This window comes from Limulus polyphemus, unplaced genomic scaffold (assembly GCF_000517525.1).
Source record: "Limulus polyphemus unplaced genomic scaffold, Limulus_polyphemus-2.1.2 Scaffold624, whole genome shotgun sequence".
Classification (NCBI taxonomy): Eukaryota; Metazoa; Arthropoda; class Merostomata; order Xiphosura; family Limulidae; genus Limulus; species Limulus polyphemus.
This window is the reverse complement of record NW_013666234.1, coordinates 233,004-253,013: the sequence shown is the minus strand read 5'-3', so window position 1 is coordinate 253,013 and position 20,010 is coordinate 233,004. Positions and strand designations below refer to the sequence as shown.

General features: G+C 34.6%; 1 protein-coding gene across 1 annotated transcript in view; it reads right to left on the bottom strand.

The window, feature by feature from the left end:
* Window positions 1–6,305: 6,305 nt before the first annotated feature.
* Window positions 6,306–20,010, bottom strand: part of LOC106459538 (fibrillin-1-like) — a 122,045-nt gene continuing 108,340 nt past the window's right edge. The window contains exons 90-91 of the mRNA XM_022386048.1: window positions 11,747–11,924; window positions 6,306–8,260 (exon numbers count right to left, since the gene is read on the bottom strand). Coding sequence (XP_022241756.1) covers window positions 7,998–8,260; window positions 11,747–11,924 — 441 coding nt within the window. The 3' untranslated portion in view covers window positions 6,306–7,997. The remainder of the gene's footprint in view (window positions 8,261–11,746; window positions 11,925–20,010) is intronic.

The following is a 20,010-nucleotide window of genomic DNA, read 5'->3' as shown; positions in this document are numbered from 1 at the left end:
ACTGAAATATTTTTTGCTGGCTGATTATTACTTGGACTTGAAGTGACAGCTGACTAACAATGTCAACAAAAATAGGCCATGAAGTGACACAATCCATTGGACAAAGAAAATTAGTTTACATTCTATATTTGAGTGCTCTTTCTTTGTTCAGTTCTACATAGATTTCATCATAACTAGTTTGAAAGATATTCATTTTAAGGGATGGAAAGCCAATAAGTTATTTACTGATCCAATACAGGCAATTGTATACTTGTCTATGCAGGTGTGTAGTTTTCTTGTTGAGTATAGATATTGTTTACTTCTCATGCAACTTAAATTGCAGAACACTCCTATTATTTCTTCATTGAATCTGCTGTTATTTCAGGTTTGCATGTCTGATCCTGTAAGGAAATCAGTATTCAGAAAGAGAAAATTTTGGTGCCATGATTAGTGGAGTTTCTGGAAAAATAATGTGTGTATTAGCCCTTGTGTGATCTCTTGGTTTTGTTGAATTTAAAGAAATGCTTTTTACTGGAAGAATGGCTTATTTTAGAAATACTCACTATGATCAAGAAGGAGAGTTTAGGGAAGTGAGGACAACTGAGGGTCTTTGATGTGGAATTTCACAACTGTTGAGCTTGAGACCACAGGACTCCTAGTAAACAGTTTTAGCTAATATTTTCTTAACATTTACTATTTACAGATGTTGATGCATGAAAATGCAGGCTGTGAGTGTAATTGGGAGGAGGAAGGTACCACCTTTGTGATGAAACCTTGTAATTCACACAATAACTGTGACATGATTTGTAAATGGAAGGAAGTCCTAAAGAAAGATAATGAAAGCATTGGCAGAGGCTAACAGTCAAAAGTATGTTTAGCATCACATAACATGAGTCAGCTCAACTATGTAGTACCTGAGCAATCTCTACTCCCTCTGGAACCAGGCAATATCTGTATGACAACACACGGTAGTTTAGGGATGAGGCTGAGTTGTAGAGTTTGATTTGTATGTGCCAGATGACCAGTGGGGCAGAAAGTGGGAAACATGTCTACAGGTAGCTGGTCAAATGGAAATCCAGGGACTGGAAATTCCTCGGGCACATGTTCTATGTGTAAATATGGACATGTTAGTCTGCAGATGTTTCGTTTGACTAGTACATACTTTATGGGTGTAACTGCACATTACAACCCACTTTAGCCTACACATTAAGCTGAACTTTTGACCAATGGAATTTGTCTGACCTTACATTGGATTCTGGACTTTTGCATGAAGAATTAAATTCTGGATGTGTCTGGTTATCTTAGTTTTGAAGAGATATCAGCTTGGCTGAAGATGCCAGTAAAAACAGCCCAGCCTCTTTGTCACTTGATTGGTGAAGCAGACACTAGATATCAAGATTGAGGTCTACAAATATCAGAAGGTTACAGCAGTGCCCACCCAGGAAATCCATCGTTATGATGCTGCAGTGCCACATCCCAATGTAAGCCATGAAAATGTGTACACGTATAGAAGATTATTTTTTCCTTCACTGTATATATGTAGATATTTTAATGGTATGTTCTCTTTATATATATATATGCATAGTTATTCTGATTGTACTTTAATGTTTTTAGATCAGAAGCTTTTGTTTAATGTGCTGATTTTAATAATTTCATATCTGTGAAAGTTTATGTCATGCTAACTTATGAACGGAATACAATAAAAAAGAAAATATATATATCCATGTACTTATTGTGAAGTTTTTGTTTCTCGAATGCTTATGTTTCGATATGTGTAAAGGGTTTAATTTTTCTTCATTGTATTTTGTCATTATATATATTTTATGTCATGGAGCAATTGAGGATTTTGAGGAATTCATGCAATTGCTTCGAGGTAATTTCCAAGTTTAAGACATTTTTTCTTGAGAGAGCAAAACAAAATATAAAAAAGTAAAATGTAATACATGTATATATATAAAAAATAGCGTAAGAAATGACGCTGTTGTTGAGAAACTAGGTCAATAAGTAAATGAAGTATAAGTAGCCTAGATCGCCAGCTAGAGGTTTTTAAGAGTTGGAGTTAAAAATATGCTAGGTCAAGAAAGCTAGCGAGTTGTGGTATTGAGAATCATAAGTTATAAAAGAGTTATAAAAATGAAGCTCTTGCCTAGCAATATAGTAGATGCACTAGTGATTGACAGTAATTAATTACTGACACCAACTCATTAGTACTGTGGAGGCTACAAAAAAATTGATGTTACCTTGCAAAAGTGGTACTTTGATGATATATTCCTTACATGATGCTGGTGTACTAGCACAAGTAAGAAGGCAACCAACTAACTCACCATAACGGTAACCAATCACTTGAGGGTTTTGGAACAGTCCATTGTGTTACAAGAATTAACCAATCAAGTGTGAGAACTACTTGCGGGTAGTGCTGCATACTATTTGGGAATTCATAGCAACAGAAGGAAAAATTGTTTAAAAACTCATGTTCGAGGCAGAAAATCAGTCTCCTTACGAGTTCTTACTAAGTGCTCATGAACACCAGCAGTTGCTCCAAGATGATGTTGAAAGTATCCAATCTGCAAAGTTACACCACCCCAACTATGTTGTAAGTAGAATTTTCTGATCCTCAAGGTTCAATCAATGTAGTTACTGTAAGAAATATTTAAGGAAGACTTATAATGTGTTAACTGATTATTAGTAGAAAGTTTATATGAGATAAATTGAATATTTTTGCTAATAAGTGAATTGTTAAACTAGAGAAGTTATCTGTATGCTTGCATTTAGTATTGTGATTATGTATTGTGAAATGAAAATAATTAAAGACTATTATATTAATAACTGAAAGACTCAGACTCAGTTCCTTTATTCTAACTGTAAATTACCTCGAGTTAGCAACTTGTGAGCTCTATTTGTCACTGCAATCTTCAACTAAATAAATTTGGTGTAATTGGCAGCATAAATGAAACTCCAACAACTAGCCCTAAGGGTGCTGCCTGTTACAGTAATTCATTAAATGGTGTATTTTTTGTTTTATGCACAGTTTGATTACTTCCTGATTGCTATTAAAGGGTTTGAATGATTTGTGTGATGTATGTTTCAAGGAATAAGGTAAAGTTAAAATGTTGTGAGTTTAAGGACAACTGGTTTTATATTGAATTTCAATTGTCAAAGAAAGAGAAGGGAGAAATGTAATATGTATTTTCTAACTTTTATAATGATATAGAATAGTTCTTAAACTTTCGATTATTTAGTTGCCACACTGTCACAGTGGCAACATATGGTCCAGAAAATTATTTTTGCTTTGTTTCTTTGTTCTTTAGTGAGTAACGTCTCTTCTGCCTACAAGGATATTTTAGTATTGGACATAGACTCTGAACTGAATAGGTTAGCACTGAAATATCCTTGAAAAATAGACTCTGAACTGAATAGGTTAGCACTGAAATATCCTTGGCTGGCCGATTATAAAGTTGACTGAAAATAACAGCTGACCAATAATGTTAGGTAACAGAGGTCACAAGGTGATGCCATCTACTGGACAAAGAAAGCAAGTTTACATTCAAGTTTTTTGCACAGTTTCTTTGTTCAGTTCTAGTTTTTCATCATGATAGTTTGGCAGAGATTCATCCTGAGGGACAGAAAGCTGATGAGCCATTCACTGATCCAGTAAGAAGTAATCCTCTTGTCTATGCAGATACACACTGTTTTCTTTTGTGCTGTTCAAATAAAGATTGTTTTTACTATCCTTTGAATGTGTTCAATATTTATACTTAATATAGATGAAATAAATTTCTCTTTGAACCTAAGATAGGGGATCACTCTCTGTCTATGCTCCTGAAGTGTAGTGTCTTAATCACTGGCCCAACATGTCTCTATGTCAATGATTTTCTTTTAAATACATGATTACATTCCATCTCTAATGGTGAATTAATGAGAAGTTTATGTGTTTCAATGACCTTGGGGATCACATTTCAAAAAAGCCGCTTGTATTACCTTATTTCTCACTTGATTTGGCAGTTGTCTTCTGCTGGACTAAGAGACTTCCACTGTGTTCTCTTCTTGCTCTTTATCTTTATAGTTGTACTACAGCTTCATTAAGTGATTGGTGATATCCAAGAGCTGTTGCTTCATGTTTATTTGCCAGCCCCTGCAGGTCATTTTCTTTTAGCATTAGTACAGATAAAAACATCCTTCTAACACCAAATCTGAAACTAGCTCTGTTGAATACTTTGACTGTTTAACCTCATATTTTAATTTGAGGTGTCTATAGACATGTCTAGGTATTTTGTGAAAGTGAGTTATTATGATTTACACCGGGTATGTGAAAGGACTTGGGTTGCACCGTTGACTTAGCTCTAACATTGAAATACTGACATCACATTTGAAAGAGAGCTTCTTCTAACCCTTTCTGATGATAGACACTGCAGTACTATTTGTTACAAGCTGGTGTTCTTTTGATAGGCAAGGGTGAAATGAGTTGTCTAAATCCAACATGACCAGTCTATAATCTTGACAGCATTACTTAACTTTGGGGATGGTGGTGGGTGAGAGAGTATCTTGACCATCACCTACCACTGTGGTTCTTTCCATTTTTGAAGTGTTGGTCATAGAATTTGTAGATGAACCTCCTTCATAATAATAGTGGTAGATCTTGGAGTATATAATGAATAAAGATGGCCTGATAAAGTTGTGTCCACTCTTATAACAGAAGATCCCAGGAACTGGCCAAATTCTGCACTTTTCTGTCTATCATCAATCAAATAAAACCAATAAAATAGCCTCATACCATTGCTTTGCAACAATCCACAAAGTTGTTCATAAGAATGGTAGGTAAAAGCTAGCCAATCAGCAGTTTTCTTTATTATCAAATGAACAATGTACACATTATATTAATAACTATAATAACTTCAAACAAAAACTTGATTTTGAATCAAGATGACATTCTGTAAATTCCTTCCATTGCAAACTGCAACAAGGTTCTGACTGTGGCAACCATGTTGTTGTTATGTCATAATTTTGACAATACATTCTGAAGAAATGGCTTTTCATGAAACTAATGAGACAACCTTCATAAACGAGTTTAATATAGTTTTAGAATATATATATATTCTAAAATGCACATCAGAAGCTGGTGTATTCATTTCAATGATCAACACACAGACTGAAAATTGGTTCAATTCACACAAAAAGGGTTAAGGTTGCTAGGAATACCACAATATATATATATATAATGTGAAATACAAACATATAAAATGTATAGTTTCTGTTTACATGAGATTGATGAGTAACATTACTTTACTCACAATTATATATGTATTTATTAACAGATTATTCACTGAATAACATTTGCATGATTAAATGTCATTATTGATTACTGGTAATTTATTTTTCTTTGATATAATTTTCTTTATATTAATCATTTTATTATAACTTTTAACAGTTATTAATAATTTCATGCAGTAACCAACAAGAAAAGATGATTATTTCTAAGCAAATGTAAGTGAAATGTCCAAATTATAAAGGTATCAAGTGCTTGGTCTAAATCATAGACTTGTCAAAGAACATTGTGATAGTGTGGGTGGGTATTAATTCTATGCTTTTCTGCAAGTACTAAATAATGAAAAAAGAAAAAAGACATTTTTGTTTCAGTCCCCAAAAGTGTAATTTCTTAAAATGCCAACTGTTCAGTGGATGTACAAGATTATGCTCCTAAATTATGTTTTTTTCAAGTATTTATTAAACGAGACTATGGAAAGTAAAGGTAAAATGTAAGTCTCTAAATTTCTTTGGTGGTTTAACAAATCATCCAGCAGAATTAGTAGTTAACATTATGTGGATTCATGACTTAACAATCAGATATATAAATACATATTTATAGATATATTTTAACAGAATGTAAAGTTTTACCTGTGGTACACCATCCCACACAACTATCGTAACTCCTTTTATGCAAAAATGCAGAGAGTTACAAATCCATTTCATTTTTTTGTTTAAGGAGTGATGAATTTCACCATTTAATTTCATCATAAAACTATCTGCAGCATTCTGAGATTTGGCATGAGGCCCTTAATGACTTCTGCTCTGTATGTTGACACATGGTTAAGGCCCCAGCTATGTTCCTGCATATAATTATGGTATCATTTCCAAACTACAAATAACCAGAGTGGCCTCACTTTTAGAAGATTTACAATAGTCTTATTAAGACTTAAATACACAAATGACATTTAAAATGATTTCTTATCTCATAACAGTATAGTCATTTGAATGCTGTATAGTATAAAATGTGCATAAAAACTCTTCAAAATAGATAAAAAAGTGCTTTATTGAAAAACCAACACAAATCACTTAGAACAAAAGCCAGCTGATATACAATGTATAATACTGATAAAAAATTAATACAAAAGTTTAAAAAATGGATGTATTTCTTCCTGTAATACTATTGATCAATTACTATTTCTTTTTTGTAACACATGCCAAAATATACTTAAAGCAATAACATAATTTTAGACCAGTCTAAAATGAATCTTTCTTGTATTTATATAAAATTATTTCTGGAAGTAGTTAAGAGAAAGCTCAATTTCATTCCAAGCATTTCAGATTTTAAGTTAATGCCCTAATTTTAACAAACAATGTAATACTTTTCATACAATTTTATTTTATAATGCTTAACAGTGTTTATACACAGCCTGCTCAAAAAGCTGTAAAGAATGAAGAAACTAAATTATTATATTTACTGAGGATTGTGTGCTCTCAGATTGTTTTTCTTAATTCTCCAAAATGTTCTGAGACTTCAAAGATTAAAGAAAACTATTAGAAAGTATAAAATATTTTACTCACAATAGTGAACTTTCTCTTGGACATTTAAAAAAAAATACTCAGACATAAGACCTAATAATACTTATATTAAACTAGGAAACTGGTAATAATACTTATACTAAACTAGGAAAATTGTAATAAATGCAATGTTTATCACACTAGAAATGATGAAATATTTCTTTTTTATGCCTATATCCAATATCAAATTCAATTTTGTGGCAGAAGCCAGTCTACCATGTTGACTATAAATAACAGAAGCAAACAGTAAATAAACTTAAACAATACAAAGAATGGTAGATTTTAATTACCAAATACAAAATATTAAGTATTGCCACAAAATATTTGCCATCAAATGTAATTTCACTCCAGTGATAAGTTGAATATGCAATTATGATCCTAAATCAATACAGTGCCCTTCTCCCTACAAAAAAAAAAAAACAGAACAAAAAAATTATGAGAAACCACAATACTACTCTAACCAAACATATCTTTGATGAATCTCCCAAATTGTTGCACAATAACAACTGGGCCACTGAGTTAAATTGCATTTGAACAGCACCCTTAAAAAAAGCAAATTTCATCATTTTTATCTTCTTAATAAGCAGAGTTTTCTTGTCATAATACAAGAAACAATTATGTTTATCTCAAACAAGACAAGAGTATTTGACATAACTACCAATAGCTTTGTTTTCTTTAGACCCAAGATAATATGTGCCCAGTTGGTAAGGGTACACAGTAAGACTCGTTAACTTTGGCACAACATGGGGCATAGCTACACCTCTATATGCATTACTGGGAAACATTGAGAAAAGAAAGCTATTGGCTATTAGTAATCCAACCACTTACCTAACCTCCACCTGTATCCAGAGCCCCATTTATTGTAAACAATAACCCACAATGTGACACACATACATACACACACACACACAGGAGTCAGCCCAACTCCTAGACTTTTAGGATTTAGCACCAAGTCCAGGACTTTGAAATATATATGGTAACTGACTGAATAAGTTAAAAAGGTTTCCTTATATTATTCAAGCTGATAATATCATCTATCTCAGAACACTAAGGAATGAACAGGAAAAGTGAAACAGTTATATGTTTTACAGAGCCATGCAAAATGACAGATATTACTACTACTTTCTGGTCTTATATATCCATTACAAAAAGTCCAGTTTTCTGACAAGCTTTCACAATTTTTTAAAAATTGTTTACCTTTAAAAACCATGACAGGGCGTAGGGAAGTAATCTGGAGTGGGTTCAGCCACTATTGGTTCTGAAGATGTGTGTAATGGGTTAGGAAAGTCTAATGGATGAGGTAAAGGTCCATTAGGGGGCTTTGAAGTTTTTCTATAAGCCATTAGCCAACAAGAAATAGATATGGCTACAGCTACTAGAGCTACTAGACCAGTGACAACCAAAGATATTATAAAGCCTAATCTTGGGATGCAAACATTTTGGATCTTGGAAATTGTTGGCTCTGAAAAAAAAAGGAGTAAAAAATACTGTTAGTAAATGACAAAATCAAATATATCTGAAGAATGTTTAAAATTATATTTAGGTTACTGATTTACACAGATGTGACTATAGATAAATACAGAAAGGCACAATCTTCCAGCAAGAAGTAAAAATGTTCTTTTTAACACACACACAGATATTATATATATATATGTATCAGAAACTGTTTCTGTATGAAACCTCCTGAGTGTGACAGCTAATCAGTCCATAACAGTCTCAAAATAGAATTTAGTTTTCTGTTTCTTTGTTATGATTCAGTAGAAATGAATTATGATTTGGACTGGTCTGGTACATTTTATCTAGTAATGAAAATCATAGGAAGCAAAGAATTAAAAATGTTTCTTCAAGTTACATTTGTTGTATCTTCAAATATTTGGATGAGACATTACTGATAAATAAAATATAGCATATATAAAAACTGTACAAATGAAGACAAGTGTTTTCATATTGCCATATCATTGCAACGAAAGTGGGGTAAATGATGTATATTTACAAATGTCTTAAGTATGAAAAAACACAAATAAAATGACTGAATTAACACCTTGTGTTTGTTTGATAGTACCCTTTGTCTGAAAACCAAACAGAGAATGATTGAAACAACACCTTGTATTTGTTTAATAGTACCTTTTTTCTGAAAAACTACACAGATAATGACTGAATCAACACCTTGTGTTTGTTTAATAGTACCTTTTGTCTGAAACCAAACAGGGAATGACTGAATCAAAACCTTGTGTCTGAAGCTAAAAACCACTCACAGCATGACAGAATTGACATCTTCCATTTATTTAGAAATACCTATTCATCATTTTGCATTGAGTATCTTGTATCTGTAAGTTACATAGGTACATGACTGAAATTATACCTATTTTCCTTACTTATTATCTGAGGTTTAAAATTATCAGCCACTATTATTTTTCTTGCTTGTTATCTATTTTTAATCTACTTGGTGGAGTTCAAAATGGCAAAAAATCAAATTCAAGGACAAAAAGCAGCAAAGCAAGACCTTTTTAATACATCAAAATCCATAAAAGTGACAAGTAAAGCTCATAGAAAGATTGGCTTTTCCAATAATCCTATGAATTGACAAACACTTAATTGCATTTCCTTATAAGTTAGTAAAAAGGGTCACATGAACAATACAGAGGAATCCAAATTAAATAATCCATTAGGTCAACTGAACAATATAGAGGAATCCATTAGGATCTGTACTAGTATTTATAATCTAACAGTATATATCAATATTAGTAATTTATTGCCTATTACAATGAATTGGATCTATATTAAGTTTTACTTCCTAAAGAGTAAAATATTTAAAATGATTTGACAATGCTAGTTTATTCACATAAAAATGTTCCTAACCATAAAATATATTTCCTTAATAAAAATATTTTAACAGAATGTTTTATTTTACAAGTTCTTAAGATGCTTATAAGATATAGTTATTCTATTCTATTTCATGTATACAGACTTGTGTGTATATATGTAAAAGTTTGGGAATGTAAAAGACCAAAAACATGGTTTCCTATAATAATGCAGACAAATAACAATTTACATTAATTGTTTTGAACTCCTTGTTGATTTAAAACTAGTATTTAAACTACTTAAGGTGATTATAATAATAATTATTCCTCATCAATTTATGTTTACTACCATTATACTCTTGATTTATGCTTTTTTATTTAACATAAACAATCATAAACTGTAACTGAACACCACCTAATATAATACTTTTCACTACATCAAATAACCATTAAAATATTTTGTTGCTTCTACTGACATATAAAACAAATGATTACAAGTCTAAATTTTATTTAACTTTTAACATGCACATCATGAACCAAGGGGAGGTTTTTCAGGTGACAAAAAACCCCCATCCCATTGCAGCATTTATTGTACTGTTATGAAAATTTGTGAGCATTTTGATCGGTCACAAAGGGTACATTTGAAACACTAGGCAGACTGGCAACAGGCCCCCACTGCCCAGATAAAGGCACTAAAGTCTCGATATAAAGTGTTTCTTGTGGGGAAGTTAACTTGTAAATGCAAGCATCCTAAATGTGTTTCATGCATAAAATGTAATCACTGTGGATGTTCTTGTGACGGTTTGTCACCAAATATAAAGTTACATTAAATGTCGGAGTAAGCAACCTATTGCAAGTGTAGCACTGATTGCACTACAAACAAGAGGAGTAGGAAAAAGTAATGATTTTCAAAATCAGATTGAATTTCAGAATTGTAGTAATGTTAATGAATATCAGGATGATACTGATGATGGTGCAATTGAATCTCCAGTTTCAAGTGATGCTGATGAAGTTCAGGATGATCTTGATGTAAGTGCTGCTCCTGTTTCTCCTATCGAATCCACTGACACTATTGGTATTTGTGATTATTTTGGTTTAGATTCCAGCTCAACTAATAACCTACCTGGCACAGAAGTATGCCAGTATGTTGTACCTCCCATCATAGACTGAAATTTGTCAACATGTTATTGCCTTAGAAGCACAGTACAAGAAGCACGGGTCAATTCAGATTGTTCACAGGGGCATTCAGAATCCCTTTAGAAGCACTTTGCTAAACATAGTTTCTGAATCATGCTTCGCAATTACACCTATAGCAGCTTTGGAAAAATTCAACACCAATCATATGGATGACAAGGAAACTGCCACTTATCCAACTGATGCTAAGGTTAAGTCTTTCATCTCTCAATTGAAGAGTAAGCATAAAAAGCAAAACAATATATGAGTGCAAAGCGTCAATCAAGGTTAAACTATTGGTTAAGTCCCTTATCTTTGTTTATTACCAGGTTTCGTAATGTCTGGTACTGTTCTGGTAGTGCATTCAATTACTTGTAGTTTTGTCATTTGTTTTTAAAACTCAAAAACAAATACACAGATTTATTTCTCTTGACTAGATAAACCCTAAAAACATCTGTGGCATTTCCTCATTGACACTTTAAGCTGTCTCCAAGCTGTTACTAAAGAACATTACCCTGACTTGTGAGGGTACTTGGATCTTATTGTTTTTATGAGGAATCTATGAAATTCAAGATTTTCCAAGTTAATAACTAAGATTAGGATTCTCATGGTGGCTTTCTTTTTTTATCATGGATCTATTGATTAAACCATGTTGATATTGAAAAACTTCAAGACTGTTACTGTGTTATATAAACTTAGATATTAAAGTTTTAGTGGAGTCAGAGGAAAGGATTTAACAATGAACAAATATTTTATAACAAGATACCTTATACATATATTTTAACCAACATTTAAAATAGTATGTGCAAATGATTAATATATTGAAAATAAGTTATCAAAACCAACTATTTATATAGGTTTTGATTACAATATATAACCACTATAGAAATATACTTAGGCAGAATGTAAGGCTAAACATAATGATTATGGTTTTATTTATCATAATTCTGATGTTTTAACAGCAATCCACTTACCATCCAAAGATTCAAAAACTTTTTCACTCTTGGGATCCAATGTAAGAATGGCATTAGATTGTACTTGAATCTCCTCTCTCAGAGTTCCTTCTTGAAAATTCTCTCCCAGAATAAACTTCTCATTCAGAGCCTGTCTTTTATGTCTACTTTCATAAGTAGATACACCATTACAGTTAACCTGTAATAATAATAATAATAATAATAATGAAAAACAATGTGAAATCAATGTACACTAAAATATTATTAACATGATAATTCGTGCTGACAAAATAAGTTAATTTAGTCTTTTCTTAAGTGAAATTAAAGGTTCTTACTTCAACAAACTTATTTTCTTGGCAGTTTTGGATTTCTCACTGTTTATTCAAAGTTAAAACACACACAAACATTGTCTGCTGAGAGCTATTTTGTATGTTATGATATACTGATAAAGGCCTCTTGTTCATGATCATCTTCTATCAACATCACTTGTTGCTGTGTCTTTTTCCTATTTTTGTGTTTGTAATTGTCCATCCTGGTTCTGTGGTGGAGGTAGACACAAGGTAGACCAGACTTAATGTTTTCTTTTCAGTGGCTTCATTTTTTGTGGGTCAGAGAATATTGGAGGGAGAGTTTCTGCCACATGCTACCTTTTAACATTAGAATCTTAGAATCATAGAGATGACATATTTTAAAAGGATGTCAATTATCTTTCAACGTACTCTTTATAGGTGCATAAGACACTGCCCTACAATTTGCAAAGGTGTGATTCAGGCAGATACGTGAAACTCTCTACTCACCTTTTCTGTATATCACTGTTATTTAGGCCCTGAATTCCTTCTATATTTAATATATGCATTTAATGACACTTGGCTTATAATGAACTCCTCTGTGATCTAACCATATGCTATTCTTCTTTATGATCCTAACAAGAAGGAAAACTTGTCTCAACATATATATTATAGATTAACATGAGATTCATATTCAGTTTTGTTGACACCCGAATTCTTGGTTCCATCTAATCAGATACAGCATCTGATTATGTCCTATGCTGTGACTATTTTGGTTACAGTGTTATGTAAGCCTGTCTATTAACCCTTGTGTTTTGCACTTGCATCATACTAAAGTAATTTCTACTACTAGTTTCCAGTAAACTCCTATAGTTACACTGCAGATTTTTTAGAGGTTTAGAGCTCAGTATAAATGTCCTTTTCTTTCACATGCATTTCTTCAAGTTTCTTGTTTTCTCATGTTACTACTCTTGGGTTGGTCTTCACTATAGCTCTAGTGTATACCCTGATATATTCTGCTTCCACATGTTCGATATGAAGATCTCAGGGTAAATGGTGTGGAGATGATTTTCTATATTCCATTAGTTTGCATTCTCTGTGTTGCTAAAGGTATTTTCCTCAGTTTATTGTTCCTTTGTCTCTCAAAGCTGGGATATGGCTGGGATATCCTAGATATATTTCTGCCTGTTAGTACATCTGCAGAAAAGTCCTTTACCTTAAGACTTGCACATTACCAGCATTCTCTGTGGTTGTTTTACTAAGTAAACAAATACAGGTAGTTTTTTTTTTGTATTGGAGGAGGAATATCATCATTTTACGAAAATTTTGAGACTAAGATATAAGTTATGTCACCAAAGTTAACACTTTTCTAAATTGAAAATGTATTTCCAATAGTACTTACCTCCACTAACACTTATTCCTTGACCTCCAGGATTTCAATTTTGCCCACCTAAGCATTGATGTTATTTTTCTCACTTGCTCCAGTCTTTTATACCACACTCAATTGCCCTTGGTGATATACTCTCCATCTACATCAATGTGCCCTCTATCCGGGAACTGTACATAAGCACCTCAATCAGATAATGTAATCACTTTTTTGAGACTAACACCATTCCAGTCACTAACAATGGCTCTTAGTGGGGAGGAAGGGTGGGAGAGCATTATCCATACAGAAAGCACCTGCACAAATCAGGGGTGTACCAAGATAAGAATGGTACGTATCTGAGAGAGGGAACCACACTACATTCAGAACAGGTATGCTATTCACCCGGAACTTAGTTCTTGTATCAAGGGTGGAATAGTACATGAGTTTTCATCATTTTAGGCCAACCCCAACCAGATAGCCAAAATTCCACAACTTGGGGTTGGAGTTAAGGGGTCTTGGTCCCTATGTCCCATGTTGGTGGCTGTTGGATCGCAACATTACATATAAATATACTTTTGATTGGATCCCAACCTGTAGCCATAGAGTGTTGCATTCAAAACCACCAGAATCACAATGAGAAAGTAAGCAACATCAAAGCGGATAATTTTTTCCTCCACTTGAAGAAGTTCGAAAGGCAACATTCCAGGCTCGGAATGATGGGATCGTGTATGCCTTACTTAACCAAAGGAACATAACTCATCCTCACTACCCAACTGAGTGGGCAAGGAGGATTTCACTTGCCTCCAGAATTATGGGGAGGATGTGTAACAAATGTGCTTAACCAAGGACCCAGGATGGGATCTCTCAACTTTCGGAATTATACTGGACTGATATTGATCAAAAAGAAGGGCTATGCACACCCCATCTGGATAGCTGAGCATCAAATCTGAGCTGGTATTACAAGTAGGCTCCCACGTAAGCTGGCACCACTCCTACCGACATCTGGAAAAAAAAATCCAGGGACCTGGGTAGGAGGGCCCCCAACTTTGCACTCTTCTCTAAGAGTAGAGAAAAACACTAACACTCTGGAGGAAAAGCCTCTCTCTACCACCCCAGTGACTGGAAACTGGGTGTGGTAAGGACTCCCTAGCTCCACTAGTAGAATCTGAGGGGTAATGCACGTTGAGGAGTCCTGAGGAACAGTGCTCTGGAAACAGTGCAATAGGTGAACCAAGTTCTCTAAATCTTTAAAAGTAAACTGACCCCAATTTATTCAATCCAACAATTGGCAGGATCCTCTTTAGCTTTACTAATGATAGTCCATGAGTGGCAGTCGAGAATAATATGGCAATACCATCTGGTGAGCTCCGAAATGGTCTTATGGAATACCTCATTTCTACAGAGCCTTTTGCAACCAGTAGTAAGTATAGTAAATTGGTTTGTTTTGGTTTGAATTTTGTGCAAAGCTGCACGAGGGCTATCTGCACTAGCCATCCCTAATTTAGAAGTGTAAGACTAGAGGAAAGGAAGCTAGTCATCACCACCCATTGCCAACTCTTGGGCTACTCTTTTACCAATGAATAGTTGGATTGACCATCATATTATAACACCCCCACGGCTGAAAAGGTGAGCATGTTTGATGTGACAGGGAATCGAATCCGTGACCCTCATATTGCGAGTCGAGTGCTCTAACCACCTGGGCATGCCAGGCCTGTTAAATTGGTTGCTAGTGTGGCATTGGACTAATAAAAGCACACCTCTCTGGGCAACACTTGCCACAGAGTGGGATTTAATGAAAAAAAAAGAAAAGGGACCCTGGAAAGTAAAGAGACAAGAGGAGCAAAAAAATACTCACTCCTCCTTACAATCTAGCAGATGTTGTCAAAATGGCCACAAGAGGTAGTCAAAAACCCTCAGAAAAACAAACTGCCAGATCGAGTAAAGAATGTTAGAGAAAAGTATAGGGAGAAGGCCACATACCAGCCCATATGATGTCCTCCAGCAAGTAATTCAAATGGACAGCAAAAGACATAGAAATGTGATGATTCTGATGATAGGTGACTCTCATAAGTTTCCTCACCTTTAAAGAATGTTCAGAATAAGCAATATGGATATTTAAGAAGCCATCTCATCAAAGTAACTGGGGATAAATCTCGGGAAACTGAAGGATCCCAATGGATAAAGAGTAGACTTCCATCACCTCGAAAGGAGCAACAAAAAATACCCTTTAAGGGAAAGATGATACATGGTACATGAGGCTATAGGCTCGAATAGATGTCAAGACAAAGCATGTAATACCACCCTAATATCCCAGTAGGATAATTGAAAAGGTTGTTTGGGAAGGAGGACTCTAAATGATTGGAGAAGACTGGATAGCACTGGGGAACCAAAAACTTTCTGATGTTTAGTATAATGAAAAATAATCGATTAAGTTGCCTAATATAAAGGTACAGTAGACAAATTTATACCTGAGTAAAAAAAACCAGGTCACAAAATGAAATATGGTGGGCATATTTGGGTGGAATGGGTTCAATTTAGTTATGAGACACATATAGGGCAACTTCAAATGTTAAACCCCGATGCCATGCGAATGACAGCATAACTTCCATACATGAAGTTTGAGCTTGGGAAAGCCTGGGTGTAGAATATTGGATCAATTTGCCTCAACAGATATACCCAAAGAGTCAGAGGTGGACCATCTTGAAGATACTGTAGAAGTGGAAACCATGGTTAGGCCAGCTAATCTGTGGCTACCAACAGCTCGCAAGTGGAGGATTGAATTGGGGAAAAGGCACAGAGATGCAATTCCATCCAATCTTGACTGAATACATCTATTGCCAAAGCCAGAGGATGAGGTACTGGGGACCAAAAATGCTTGAAGTTGAGAGTTTCAATGAATGCATTAATCATTGGAGTCCTAAACTGAGAGAAAATCAACAGGAAAACCTCACAATAGAGTATCCATTTAGTTGGGAGAATTTGATTGAGCCAAGACAGGTGATCTCCTATGAAATTCATTACCCCTGGAACATGATAAGCCAGGAGGCTGGTATGATGGGAGTGAGCCCAGTAGAGATTATACAAAGTTTGAAAACAAAGGCCCAGAGAATGCATGCCCCCAGGACAAGAAATGCAATAAACCACTGTAGAACTGATGTAATAAATCATGACGATTTTCCCCTGTAATAGATCTAGATCTTGAACAGTTGCTTGTTGGACAACAATAAGTTCTAAATTACTGATGTGGAAGGAAGATTCATTTTACATGCATAGATTCTGGAAGAGATGAAACTCTGGATGAGAGGGTGGTATAGGAATACTGATGGTAGTGTTGAACTGATCCAACCACCACTTGAGAACTAAGATGTTGCTACTAATGAAGAAAACTGGATGATCCAGTGGATCAGAATTCCTGAAGGGACTGCATGTGTGCTCCTCCTGAAGGAATCAGAGGCTTGAGGGATACCCACATACCCAAAAGAGATAGAACTATCCACGTAAGTAAGAGCCTATCTGCCCTTTTCATAGCCTGGAGCCAGGTGAGTGTTGGCTGAGCCCGGCTTAAAATCTGTTGAAAAATGACACCCAGATAGACAATATAATAAGTCAGTAAGAGAATGGATTTCTCGCCTCTAATAAGAAAGCCAGCCTTGATGGCTTCTGACAAAAAATCTGTGTGTGTGTTATTCTGCCAACAGATGGGATGGTGCCAGAAGTAATCAGTCATCCAGATAATAGTGTGTGCACAGGCCCAAAATATGAAAATAAGGAAAACTCGTACAACCCTGCAGAAGACATATGGTGCAGATGGTAGGCCAAAGGGTAGATCCCTGAAATGTAAAACCTGACCTCTGTGCACGAAACATAGATAGTGGTAGAATGACTTTGCTATGAGAATGTGGAAATAGGCATCAGCAACATTGAACTTGGTCATCCACAGACCTTGTGAAGAATGCCAGTGTAGGATGAAAAAAAGACTGAATTGTGAACCTTAGAGAACCTAAGAATTGGTTGAGACGAGCAAAATTGACGATCACTGCCAATCTCCTGTCTTCTTGGATGCAACAAATAAATGGGAATAAAATCCAGAAGAACAGGATTGACTCTCTCTATCAGCCCCTCGACCAATATTTCTTCGATAGTCTTGGAGTGAAGATCCACAATCCACGGATCTGTTTGGGAGTGGAAATACCACAGGTTGGGAGAATAATAAAGGTGGAGAAGTGAACAGAATGACCAACCCTGACACCAGAACCTAAAGTACCTATGGATCTGTGGTGAATGAATTCCAGGTGTTCTTCAGTTGTTGTAACCTCACTCCCACAGACCCCACCCACATAGGGTAGCTACCAACGCTGTTGGCGATGGTCTGCCCGAGCAGAGGAGCCTTGAAAATAAGGATGGATTCTATTCTGAGTATCCATAGAGCGAGAACAGAAGCCAGGGGTCAGGACACATGACTTCCAGCAGGAGCCAAAGAAAGTCTAGAGGCCAACAACAACAAGGAAAAAAGCAAATGGGTAATATCAGTTTATGATTCCAATGCCTATGGGACACCCATAAACATAAAGGGATGAAGAAAAGGAGCCACATATAACCCTCCAACAAGGCATCTACCCAATAAATACCAGCACATTACAAGTCAGGAAACCATAGAAAGGGCAAAAATTGAAATGTACATCCACCTGGCAGTGGTAAGCCCAAGCATGCTATTCAGACAATCGAGGGGGACAAGGTATTCTATTCCATCATGTAATAGAGCAGTTAATCTCTCAGCATGAACAGCAATATCAGGTGAAGGAGGAAAAACTTAAGGAAGGAGTAGATTCAAAGGCAACTGGAGAAAGCCCCCAAATCTCACAAACCCAAATGACTAACTTAAGAAATAGAGCAGGAGGTGGCTGATCCAAATTGGTCTCATGAGAAACTGACCTAGTAAACACATGTGCCAGAAAAAGAGTCCAAATTCTCTCTAGAGTGTCATGGAACATCGACAAAAGCAGCCTCAAAACCCCCTGGAGAGATGCCCCCAGACCAAATATACGTCTCCATCTCACAATGAATAAGATCATAGACAGCCTCAACTGAGAGTACCCTCCCTTCTGATTCTTGAGAGATGTTAAATAACAGAGGTTGAATAGAGAAGGGCTGATTAGCCTGTGCTGAAAACAGTAACCTGTGAATTCATGCCTGAAAACAGTGTGCCACAATTTATTTCTTTTTAAATAATAATTAAATATAATTTATGCAGAAAGCCACTTGGCAATGCAAAAATCACAACTAAGTACATTAATTATTGCAGCACTTGTGAGAATAAGTGATAAAATTATCTGAATGAGGTGCTTATATACAGTACCAGGATAGAGGGCGCATTGATGTAGGTGGAGAGTATATCACCAAGGGCAATTGAGTGGTGTATAAAAGACTGGAGCAAGCGAGAAAAAATCAGACCAATACTTAGATGGGCAAAGTTGAAACCCTGGAGGTAGAGGAATAGTTATAAGTGTCAGCAGATGGTATGTATGTTTTGGAATTAGATTTTCAGAAAATATTTTTAAGATGAAATACCTTAGAATTATTAGCACAAATTCATTAAGACTAGTTTTAAGGAATTGGCCATTATACAAATGCTTCTTAATATGTAAGTCACATCACAATACAAATGTTAAGTATCAACTATGAAGCCTTATTTACAATGAGTTACACGTAGACTTCTTATTTTAGCTTTTTTTTTATGTACATATACATATTAAACATAATTAGTTTTGTTAATTATGTAGTATTTTTACAGGGCTAATGAGCTTTAAAAATGATACTGTCTTAGCTGGTGGAACATAACATATAGTAGCAATGTATGTGTGATACAATATAATATGATTGATAATAATTTAAAGAACATCATTTTTTTTACTAGTCCAGTACAAGTTTCCAGTAAAAACAACATATAATAACATTTCATTTATACCTTAGCTGTTGTATGCAACAGCCAACATGGCTTTCACTAAATATCAGAACTCAGACTAGTTGGGTTACAACATACAGAGTATTACTTGAAATGTTATTTATATCAGTTATTTCTAAGACAAAAAGTTGTAAAGCCTTATCAGCAGCATCATGCACTAGGCAGACAATGTATAGTGAAACTGGTATCATACATACCTCTTACTGGAAACCTGTATTGTGTCAGTAAAAAATGATGCAATGGAAATTATTATAAGTCATGTTATGTATTATATTCTTAATAAGGAAAAATTGATAATCATCCATTTGAGCCCAGAACTCTGTGAAAAACTTAGCCATTTCTTTACTAAAAAGGCAAATGCATTAATTTCTCATTTGTATAATATTAATGAATTTAAACTCAGTCTCATATTCAGAGCTACTACTGAATTTAATGAAAAATATTTTAGAACAAATTAGACACTGGAAACTTTTAGCTTATGTTCCACCTTGAAAAGAATAATACACAGTTTAAAAAATATAAAATGAAACATGAATTTAAAATATTTATTTCTGTATTTTCTAGTTTTTTGTATAACTATTTCTTGCTTTTAAAATTTTCTTCTAGGTCTACACATGAATCTTTAATGTCACATACTTCATCAACAAAAGCTTACAATAGCAAACATTTA